Here is an 11,504-nt window from a genome sequence, read left to right as displayed (position 1 = left end):
TCTTAAAAATATTTCAACAATAAGCTTTTTCAATAATTCTTGAGAAGTTTTATATTTCCCGGTCTCGTTCTAAGAGTTGCTTTGGGAACCAGTGGTGAGTAGCGGAGAACCTCTGCCCGCCAAGCTACGCGTTCGTGTTCACGTTTAGCTCGACTACGACGGGATTTGCATTGTCGACGGAGGCGATGATCACAGAATCCTACTTCCAGACTCGCCGCTTCGATTTAGCGGCATGATTTTCATACCGCCTAAAACCGTAGCGTTGTGCATCTCCCTCCTCATCTCTGGTTGCAGTTACCACAGTTTACATCATGGCGACTTCACGACTATCAAAACAAATCAATTAAGTACATAATGTCAAATAAGGTAAGCTTTCCTACAATTTTTAATAATTCTTGGAGCACTGGAAAAATCCTCACAATTTATTGATCCCGTACAATATAATTTATGGCTATGGCATTGTATTATATTCAATGCCAATTAAAGCCATACACGTAATATGTAATAATCGGTCAAGGTTTTTATTTTTATACGATCACTGCACACTTATTGATGTTCATTTTTGAATATATTAAATATTTTACTATGCGTAATAAACGGTTTATGGTATTACTTATTATTATTGGAAATGTTATTCGAAATAGGAAAATCTTGTTTAACATTTCTTTTATGGTAAGATAATGAATTTCTTAGGGTGCAATTAAAAAGACTCTTGAGTCCAAAGATGGATCAAGATCACATACACAAAGCAAGATGAAAGTACGTACATCGACTGATATTAGTTCTGAGTCTCAAGTTAAGTCAGACGTTAATGAAAAGAAGGTTCAACAATCTGTGAACCGAAGAGGAGCTGGGGATGTAAAATCAAAACCTTCGCAAAATGTTTCCAACAAACTCCTATCCAGCAGGAGCAAATCTAAAGACAGTGTGCCACAGAAACAAACTACACAACAAAATGTTTTATCCTCAACAACAAAAACTAGTGTTAGCTCTCCTCGGATACAGTCTCAGCTGACCAACAGAAACACAACTACAAGAGTTAAGTCTGAAGTATCATTAAAGACTAATAGTAGCAGACCTATTGAAAAAAATAAATCCAGAGAGAAAAGTAATACTGGCTATATGGAGAAACGAGGTTTGAGTACAGTTTACATGCCTAAATCAAGTGCCAGTAAATTAGCATCGAAGATTACTGGACAGGTGTCTACTCCTAAAAGTATACAATCCTCAAGACATAGAGAGAATGTGGCTAATCAGGAGAAAATAACAAAATCTAGACCAAGACAACCATCTAAAGAACGTAGAAAATCCAGAACTTTAAGTCCAAGTGAAGTTAAAGTGTTACATACAGTTGTGAATGTTACAAGTGGATTAAAAGATACAATTTCTCAGCAACATTCATCAAACAACTTTAAAAATATACCTAATGATGCAGAGGATGAATATGATTACGAGGATGATTTTGAGGTAGTTATTTTGAAACCCAAAAGATCAAATATATGTTATTTCAAGATTTGTTAATACTTGTAGGATTATGAGTCAGATTTTCAAGAATGTACTGACAGCGAAGAATCTCAAATCAGTGAAGAATCTGAAGACAGTACCAGTAGTGTTACGATGGAACCAGTAGAGTTGCGAACAGAAACTCAAGTACAAGTACTTTCCATTTTTCTATAAATTCATTTGCATTGAACATGAATAACTAAATAAATATATAAATAAAAAAACTTTATAACAGCGAAAAACGATACCTAGTGCTGAAAATCGCAAAATAGAAGAGGAGCATATGTTAGATTCCGGGCACTATGAATTGGCGGAAGCTCGAAAAAGAGCAGCTCGTATAGAATCAATGTCCGCGAACCAACCAAAAACACCGCCTTTACCGGAAGTGCGACAACCAGTTGCCAGAGGGTATAGGTTCGCCATAACTAGAATAAAATATCAAGACAAATAAAGCACCTGCACAATTAAGATTTAAGTTCATTTTTCGTACACCCTCAAGCTTCCAATTTACGCACCCTGACGCTTTTCTTTAACTGCGCTTCTCTTACGGAACTGCATGCAAACATTCTTTTCGCTATTTATTAATATCATATGGGTATTAAAGAGAATTCTCCTGATACAGGGAAGAAAAGAATTCAGAAACTAAATCACTGCCCTTGTCGACTGACGAAGGTTTCGAAGATGGCCGTTCTGGCGATTTTACAAAATCCCCACCGATTTCGCAAATGTGTTATATCGATTTTAAAAAATGCAAAGATGATAAAATTGAAAAGGTACATGCTTCTCGTTGCTATCCAATGACACACAATTGCCGTAACATCATTAGACATCTTTTTCTTACCTCATGATCCTAACAAAAATTAGGAGAGATCCAAAATCCTAAGTCGCGGTCGTGAATTACTGGGAATGATTAAACTGGATATTATCGAATGGTCCCTCCTGGAATCATCACCAGTCACGTATGAAGAATTTATCTGTAATTACGGGAAACTAAATACTCAACAGGTATTGAAAGACTGCAATTAAAATTTACTATCTCCCACAATAATATAACATTTATTAGATGTCTGTCCAAACTAACGAAGATAATCTTAATATGGAAACACAAACGGACGATATCACATGCAGTAATAAATGGACACAATTTCCAGTATCTTGCAAAAGAAATCTAAATTCTAGCGAAGATATTAAGTTATTCAAAATGGTCAGTAACGTCACTGATAGTATGCAGAACAATCTAAGTACGAATAAACTGAATTTAATTTTCAGGAGCAAATCGGTGTCGGAAGTGACGATTCAAATTTTGAAAGTCCATCCCCACTTCCTAATTTCGATATATTACAGTTAAACGACTTTTTAAGTAAAGCTGGTAGAATGATGTTGTCATTATTAGAAGAACGGAAATTCGGTGGCAGCGTACTGCAAAATGACAAACACGAATTACCGTTCAGTAATGGTTTAATTAGACTTTCTATTGACTCCGTTACTTTTCTATCTGGTAGACCAGTTACTATTATTCACTATTCTGAGGCACTGAGGAAAGTTTTACTTACTGTTCATTCACCAGTTGATGAGGTACAGGGAAATGTACATTTACGCAAAGATAATTACAAACTAAAATTTACATTATAATGCCATATCACCAGATAAAGTAAAATTATATTTCGTATACAGGGTATTGAAACTTCCAGCAAACAAAATTATATCACTGATTCCAGTATAGGATGTATATGGAATATATCAGAACCATCGAAACCAACAAAATTATTTTACTCACCTTCTCCAATAAGTGCTTGTTGCTTTCATTCGATATATTACAATGTTATATTTGCTGGTCTTCGGGAAGGGTAATTAAATAACTTAGTAAATTTATATATATATAACTGACGGCGAGGAGTGAATATTTCTTTTTATGCAGTTCAATAAGTTTATGGGATTTGAGAGAGGATGAGATGTGGCATCAGAGAATTACTGATAAAGCTAATGAAACAGATTGGATTATAAGATCGGCCACTTATACTACTGCAGGAAATATAGAAAATGGACATACATCAGAAATTGTAGCGATAAGAATCTTATCGAAGATTCACAGTGAATCAAGTGGATCGTTGCTCAATCAATTTATACCAATACAGGTATAACTCAGTGAGGCTTGTAGAAAACATGCAAACATTTTTGTATTGTTCCTGTAGGCTGTAAGTTATAGGCAATGAAAAATATTAAATTTTAATAGTAATTGATAATAGATATGCAGTCTGGATGAAGATGGATGCTTGATAATATGGAGCGTCTTAAAAAATATAGGAGTGTCTAATGATGATTTAGGATTATCCCAATGGGGTAATGTAAAACTCGTTAAAAGTCAAGAGATTCTTGTGGGCTCCAGGAAAAGTAAAATGTAATTGAATCTAATGGACTTTATAATCCTAGTTCCCTTATGAGTATATTCTTTGCAGAGATCAAGATCTTCAGGGATTCGTTGATATGCATGTTGATAGTATTGATGCTAATAACATTTACTTGGCTACTAACTCCAGTAACATACTGCGTGCTACATGCCTTGGGCGTAAAGTCAGTCCATCAATTTATAAAGAAAATGATATGGGTAGGTTTTTTTTAAATGTATGTAATTAAATAATTGTAATATAAGATTGTTTTTTGCAGATGTCTCTGGTGCTACAACGTGCATAGAGAGGTGTCCATTTAAAGAGTCTTTCTTCCTTGTAAGTATACTCTCTTTTATTATGAAGAGAAATATGAAAATTAATTTATCGTATAAATTATTTTATTGATAGGTTGGCTGCAATGATGGTACTGTGAGGCTACATTCTTTGAACGTGGAACGACCCCTTTTACAGTTGAAAGACGCACATTGCAAAAGTGCTATTAGGAATATTCAGTGGTCCAAATCAAAACCGTTCACTATATACGTTCTAGACTACGACTCAAAGTAAGCTTGTTCGATTTTGTTTGTTTTGATTAATTATTTATATTTTGGTATTTCATTCAGAATTTGTATATGGGATTTGGGAAGCAGTGACTTATTCCCAATATATGAGATATCTACAAATCCGTGGGGACGTATATGCAGTATGGAATTATCTCCTTGCAAAAATGATCATGATATGATTAATCAATATCTGGTAAATAGAGTATAATAATTTTGTGGATAATATTAAACATATTTTGTTCAATAGCATTATAATTGGAAAAATCTTTGTTCTACAGGCTTTCGGTACTGATACTGGAACAGTGGAGATACACATGTTGAAGAAAGATTTTCATTATTCAAAAATGGAAGAGACTCAAAAAGATTTGAATACATTTTTACGTTATGTCGAGATCTTATAATTTAATTCGTAATAAATATTATAAGTGCTTAATAAGATGCTTCAGTGAAAAGCAATGAATTAAGAAGATACCATAAACAAAATCAAAAAACAATTTTCTAAATTACCATTTCGACATATCGTTAAGATTGTTATATCCTAAAAAGGATATTTTTTATTAGAACCCTATTGTTGTATTCGGACGATTTCATATTCGATTAATTCGCAAGACTGCAATAACGATTAATATAATTTTCTCTTCAAGCATCTTTGAGGAAAAGAATAGTTGATGCGTTAATTAATACTTGCTATTTTACACGTTGTACTGTAGTTTTATAGACATATAGAAAATAGGTTTTCAAACAGTTTTCCGTCCAAAGGATAATCACAACCGGCACAAAAAATTGTATCCTGAGTGGTGTGGGTCCAAATGCTAATTATATCTGATTTTTGAAAATCGATCAGTAACAAGAGTTTACAAAGATACTTTATCAAAGTCAATATGGCGAACATCCTTTAAATATTGTTAACATCAAATATAATACGATTCCATTCATTTAAATACACCGTTAGACTTTAGATACTATTATATAAAATAAAAATCAGTTGAAATAAAATCATGCTTACGATAAAAGAAATAACACGAGTTTCTAGTTTCTTACAAAAGTTCATTTTTTTTTTTTTTTAATATAGTCATAAAATACCTTATATATTACACAACAATCAAAATCTCAATGATTTTCATGCTGAAATATCACAGTAATTATACCAAAAAAATGATTAACTAGATCATTAAATGACTCAGAGTAAATGTTATTAGTAAAAGCATTATCGTTTTGGCATTATAATATTGAATATTTAAATAACTGGTACCACTGCACTGTGCCTGCATAAGATTTTGCACGATATCCCCGTAACTTTTTTCATTTTCAATGTGACTAACGTCACGCTGCAGATGTTGCGTTTCTTCCTGTAAAAAGAAATTCCAAATTTCAGTCTCAATGTGTGATTATTGCACATGGATAGATACGATTCTAGCGAAAGCCAAAGAGGAGGCTGATATCGTAGAGGAAAAACGAAGAAATACACCGGCCAAAAAGAATCCAGTAATAATAGTCCATGGTGGAGCAGGACGAATACCAAATAAGGAATTATCTTATATGCTTCAAGAGGTTAAAAAAGCTGCTTTGAAGTCGTACAGACAACTTTTGGAATGCTGCTCGTCCATAGATGCTGTAGAGACAGCAATCTGTCATATGGAAAGTCAACCATATTTTAATTGCGCCAGAGGAGGATCCTTGGATATAAATGGCAATATAGTAATGGATGCCGGATTGATGGATAATAATTGGAATGCTGGTTGTATTGGTTCAGTTCGTGATATCGAACATCCAATAAGCCTTGCAAAAAAAGTTCTACAGGAAACGGATAATGTTTTGGTCGTTGATAATGGCGCTCAGAGATTTGCAATTGAAATGGGATTTCCCATTTTGAAACCAGGATCGCTTAAAAAGAACATAACATCCGGTTCCTCGACACAATTATATGAGGATAACGAGGAAGCAATAAGTAATTCCACAATCAATGACCAGGATGAACTGGAGGAAAATTATGAAGATACTTCAAGTAATTTTGAGAATCACATATTGGAGGTCACCGACAAACCAGAAGTTACAAGTGCAAAAAAATTACCACAGTGTGTAACCAGGTTTTTGATGAAACAGGAAGCTAAACAAAGAGAATTGGAGAAATCTAAATTAGAAGCAGATGCTCGACGATTACTTAATGCACCCACAGTTTTGCAAGTAGATAGTTGATTATTTTATAAATATTTTTAATGCAACTGATAATTGTCACAAATTAAAGGTGGGTGGAGTCGGAGCAGTTGCGCTGGATCGAAATGGAATTTTGGTGAGTGGTACGTCGACTGCTGGGCATACTGGAAAAATCTCTGGTTATCTAAGTCCAAGTGGAACTGTCATTGGTTGTGGAATTTTTGCCGAAGGGAATGCTTGCGCTTCCGTTTCCGGTAATGAGAAATCAATTTATCTGTATGGACCCGCAAGAAAGATCGTGGAGAGGATTAATAAAGATATCAACGAAGTTTGTGGAGCTGCACCAGAATTAGCAGTTGAGACAGAATTGAATCTTTTTGAAAAAGAAATGTTTGAATCGGATATAGGTGGCGTTGCGGTCGACATCAATGGTACACCTATGGTATATTCAAAAAGTATGCATTTTCCATTTGCTTTCTGTGATAATGGTATGATTTTTTATGGATATGAAAATGACTCTATGAGCTATGATGAGATTCGTGATTTGGAAGGTAATTTGGATTGTTTATGCGAGGACATAGATTGATAAATAATTACAAATTAATTACTCACCGGAAATATTATGCTACGATTACCATCATATGTACCATACATTGAAAAAGCTCGTATAAAGGTTTGACCAAACATTAGGTCCAATTCCAGTAGAGTGGAATAAATGTCGTCTCTTCTCAAATTTGAAATTTCTTCATTCACCATTACCTACGTATTTTTCGTTATGAGTTATCGATGCTGAATCAATTTTTTATCGTAATTATATAATGTAATTACCGAGCCCAAAGTGGTCCATGTCAAGAAACAGAAATTTTCATTAAAGTGAGAGCCGTCTTCACAAAGAGACCGGAAACCCTTTTTGTTGTACTTGGATGAGTTACTCGTGAGTTTTTGGAACATTTTTGAACTCATAAAAGCGACGTCGCCCGCGCCGGAAGTGAGACATTGAAAAGTGCTCGCCTCGTCACCAACCCTTGAGTCTGTATTTATGAAGTCTTTTTTTTATATCGGTTTCAAATTTATTCAGTAACTATACTAATTTTCATACCTGATTTACACAAAGAATGCAAATTGGCTGGCATGGTTTCGTTATCTTTGCTCAAATCAGGAACGCAGCTATCGCTAAAAAAATTGCTCACAGCTTCAGCATCCGAGCACGCCCAATCGTTCAGAGATTTATTTCCCATTATCGAGACGAATGCATTCCAGCCTTAAAATGAATCACAGTCTCAGTACTATAATTTTTAATAAAAAAAAAGTTACTTACCGATACTTCTGTATCCTGAGAAACAAGCTTTGCCACCTTTGAGATCCTTAAGTTTTCGAAATTTTGAATCTTCCCGCACAACTGCCAAAATTTTATTCATATCCTCCTGCTTATTAGTAGTGACCCATAAGATGGGTTTGAGTCCCTTTCTGCCAAGACAAAAAATTAAGATAACTTACTGGTATTATTTTTTGAAGAATAAATATCCTTTATATATATCTCACTTCCGGCATTCCAGCTCCTCTTCCGGTTTAGCAACAAAGATGTCAGACTGACCAGTTTTAACTGCTTCAAGACAGTCTCTCCTACTAGTTACCTGGTAACAGGATATCGGCTGTTCGATTCCGTAAACAAAAGATATTTGTCTTATCCATCTGCACTTCCGGTCTTCAAGATTCGATGCAACACACCATTGTATTCTTCGCGATGGCTGACAACCAGTGCGTTTGTTAGCGCTCATAAATCCTGGAACTGGAAAGAAAAATTAATATCTGACTCCTCCAATAGCTGCCTATAATTATATAATCAACTTATCATTACATCTGGATAAAAAATCTTCAGACGTTTGTAACGTGTCCGTGGGTACAGGCGTGGAACGGTAACTTTCCAAAAGTCGGAGTACCGCATTCTGCCAAGAAGACGCGGAGGCTTGATCTAAATATCTCATAATATTTGAAACTCGCTCAGCGACCTCACTGGAAAAATATATATTTTATATATAAAATTCTCGATATCATTACATGACGTAATTAATAAATTTAATCACACTCGAGATGCAACCACTGGCCATGGTCTTCGTATCCATACACAAGGACTATTCGAATCCATAGGTTTGACTGTTCCATCGGGACAAAGAAAAGCATAATCACGCTTTTTTATCCCCAGGGACTTAAAATGTTGAAGGGCATCTTGTAATCTGACCCAGGCAACGTCACCCATGCTGTCAGTCAAACACAAAACAGCACCCTCACGACCATGATACTTGTCAGCGGCGTAGCAACCAGCAGGATTTTCACAAAGTGCACAAAGGTTCTTGTACTTTGATTCTAAAAAAAATTTCTTAATAATAACAAAAAAAAACAATAATTTCATTTTGAAAAACTAACTCAGTTGAGTGTCCAGAACAGAGTCCGGTGTCCAGGCACCAGCTATACAGGCTGCTTCGAAATAATTGGATAACGTATGCATCCGGTTCTCTACTAGCGTCTTATTAGTATCGCATTCATTGAGAATGACCCGTTTTTCAAAATACTACGTAAAACAAAAAAGCTGATATAATTTTTTTCAGTAAACACCCAAACTTCAAGTCTAAATTAAATTTGTCAACCGTGGCGAAGATTTGCGTCCAATCATCCGAAGTTTCGTATCCTGGATGACAAAATCGTTTTCCTCGTAGATCGAACAGACTTCCGACATTCTTATTCACCAGAGCGACAATCTCGTAACGTTGATTCTCTAAAGAATTTCAAAATTTTAAAAAACCACGTTTCCTTTAAAACTATATTTGTAATCCATTAATCAATTACCTGTTTTAAACAGTCTGAGTTCATTCGTGACTAGAATATTGTATTCGGTATAACCACTAGCCGCAACCAAATCTTCTGGTTCCAAAACCGTGAAATCGCTACTAGCAGTTGTTAACTGTGTCAAACATTCGGATCTAAAAAATTTTTTTTAATTAAAACTCCCCAATCACTAAAATCTCAGTATCCACTATTGTAATTTATATACTTGCCTATCATTTGCTATAACACAAACTACCTGACTTCCAGGGGTAACAAGTTTCGGACATGTCCTATGAATCCTCTTCGCAGTCCGACTATCGGCAACCACGCACAGCTTAACTGGAAGATATTAAAAAAAAAAGGAATAAAATAATTTTTCTTAAGCACCAAGTAGACTTAGTTACTGACGTTCCTACTATAATAATAATAATCAGACCGGAACACTGCCAGTATAATTGCAAATATTTTAACCGTATAATAACCATCCGTTAATTCCTTCAGGAAAGTTAATTAATTTTTTAATTCGAGTAAATTGCTCCTTTATCTGTTGATTTATGATCTTTCCTTAGGTATGATTCAATGCAGGAAGTTCCAATTCGCAATAATTTATTATTATAACGTGCAGATTTTCGAATCTAACTTACAATAGTCTACAGCATGTATATACTATACTACCAGTGCCATATTTATTATATCTATTACTATATATGTCAGTGGCCGATATGCGTGACTACGATTAAACATCTATAGGATCGTCAATGGAAGTTAATCAATAGTATCAAACTGTTTACAGTGAAGTTAGCAAAATGAATTAGTATGTCCAACATTCCAATTCACAGAATCTGAGCAGCCGATGGGAATTCGTATCTCCTAGCGGTAGATTAATTATCATGTTATCCCACGTGACATAGCATTTGGTGTTCTGCAAGTGCAAAACAAAGCGCATCTCTCTGTCACAGAGACAAGAATAACAAAAGTGCAGCTTCAATCAAATATATCATTCGGCAGAAACCATCCAACTCTATCAAATGTATATATATATACGACCTTCGAACTTCCGTTAACTTGGATGTCGACAGTGACTAAGACTTATAAACGTGATAAATTGCGGACTAAATTTAGTGGCAATAAAGTACTACAAAGTCAATTGGCCTTTATAAATAAGAAAATCACCGTATTTGAAGATAAAATACCATAAATCGTTTCTCTCCGTATGAAATTCAAACGAAAGTAAATCTCCACGCGTTAAGCGTCATTTTTTTTTTTATACTATTGGCAACAACACCGTAAAATCTACTCACGTTTCGCAGTGTGAATGCTCTCCTGTGCTGACACGGAGAACAGTAGCGAAGCCGACACGACAATAAACCAAGTGAACATTTCCTTCATGTTTCACTGTTCAACGATTCGCATAGATTTCACATGAGTAGTTGATTACATTTCCTGGAGTTGATCTCCAGGTGTCTTAAAACTTTCAGAGTTTCACAGAAGCGGGACAAAGGCCTCGGCAAACTGACATTCACTGGCAAGACAGTATACAGGATACAGTATGCTCGGTGGGTTAGGACGATGTTGAATAAAAAAATAAATGTAAAGAAAATGGATGTGAATTAAAAAATTTAATTCGAAAATAACCGTCACGCCACGTGATCGCAACTTTGCTTTTCTTTTTCCTTCTCCTACGATCGTATCCTACTTAATTCCTTCTCCCTTCCTTTCTTTCTATCTATAGAATGAGTACCGAACAGGAGTAAAGCGTCTACTGGACTACTAGTCACTCGAGCGAATACTGACATTCTCGTAGTCTCTAGCCGAAAGTCCAAGGGAACTGGATTTACTCTGGTGGGAGTCCAGCTTGTACGTAATAGGAATATGCGTGTAGTAAGTGCGTATATCTATATGCACTTGTATCGTGTGTGTAGATTTTACACGCATATACTTACGAGAAAGCTTGTGACTTTCCGGCACGGGAGATGTTGGACAGTCGATCCGACGATTATACCATTGATGAAACGGGACGAGGATAATCGGTGGTGACGTTTGGTACAGGGCAAAAAAATAAGAATACTTAAGA

The 11,504-nt window shown here is 35.3% G+C and overlaps 3 protein-coding genes across 7 annotated transcripts; 2 read left to right on the top strand and 1 right to left on the bottom strand.

The window, feature by feature from the left end:
- The first annotated feature begins 212 nt into the window (after positions 1 to 212).
- LOC107269492 (WD repeat-containing protein 60) lies at positions 213 to 4,884 on the top strand. Of its 5 annotated transcripts, none has more exons than XM_015743379.2 (16): positions 213 to 366; positions 694 to 1,467; positions 1,531 to 1,650; positions 1,739 to 1,917; positions 2,126 to 2,276; positions 2,368 to 2,508; positions 2,567 to 2,707; positions 2,773 to 3,078; positions 3,178 to 3,350; positions 3,422 to 3,638; positions 3,750 to 3,901; positions 3,960 to 4,108; positions 4,168 to 4,226; positions 4,299 to 4,453; positions 4,514 to 4,646; positions 4,732 to 4,884. In XM_015743379.2, exons 1-16 carry the CDS (start codon positions 355 to 357, stop codon positions 4,852 to 4,854), a joined length of 2,985 nt encoding a protein of 994 aa, XP_015598865.1. In that variant the 5' UTR covers positions 213 to 354; the 3' UTR covers positions 4,855 to 4,884. The 5 variants fall into 5 exon arrangements, with proteins under 5 accessions (XP_015598865.1, XP_024942553.1, XP_024942554.1 ...); XM_025086785.1 differs by having other exon boundaries at positions 2,773 to 3,090; XM_025086786.1 differs by having other exon boundaries at positions 1,531 to 1,656; positions 1,739 to 1,911; positions 2,773 to 3,090.
- A 417-nt stretch (positions 4,885 to 5,301) lies between these two features.
- Positions 5,302 to 11,251, bottom strand: LOC107269494 (transferrin). The gene is made up of 13 exons (XM_015743384.2): positions 10,732 to 11,251; positions 9,661 to 9,769; positions 9,452 to 9,585; positions 9,253 to 9,380; positions 9,032 to 9,176; positions 8,692 to 8,971; positions 8,466 to 8,620; positions 8,150 to 8,396; positions 7,926 to 8,074; positions 7,707 to 7,868; positions 7,436 to 7,638; positions 7,220 to 7,366; positions 5,302 to 5,802 (listed from the first exon to the last, which is right to left on the bottom strand). The coding sequence occupies exons 1-13, from the start codon at positions 10,817 to 10,819 to the stop codon at positions 5,617 to 5,619; spliced, it is 2,133 nt and encodes a 710-aa protein (XP_015598870.1). The 5' UTR covers positions 10,820 to 11,251; the 3' UTR covers positions 5,302 to 5,616.
- LOC107269496 (probable isoaspartyl peptidase/L-asparaginase CG7860) lies at positions 5,805 to 7,213 on the top strand. The gene is made up of 2 exons (XM_025086795.1): positions 5,805 to 6,637; positions 6,699 to 7,213. Exons 1-2 carry the CDS (start codon positions 5,834 to 5,836, stop codon positions 7,191 to 7,193), a joined length of 1,299 nt encoding a protein of 432 aa, XP_024942563.1. The 5' UTR covers positions 5,805 to 5,833; the 3' UTR covers positions 7,194 to 7,213.
- Positions 11,252 to 11,504: the final 253 nt, after the last annotated feature.

Source organism: Cephus cinctus, unplaced genomic scaffold (genome assembly GCF_000341935.2).
Source record: "Cephus cinctus unplaced genomic scaffold, Ccin1 Ccin1_scaffold0662, whole genome shotgun sequence".
Classification (NCBI taxonomy): domain Eukaryota; kingdom Metazoa; phylum Arthropoda; class Insecta; order Hymenoptera; family Cephidae; genus Cephus; species Cephus cinctus.
This window is presented reverse-complemented; position numbering and strand designations above follow the sequence as displayed.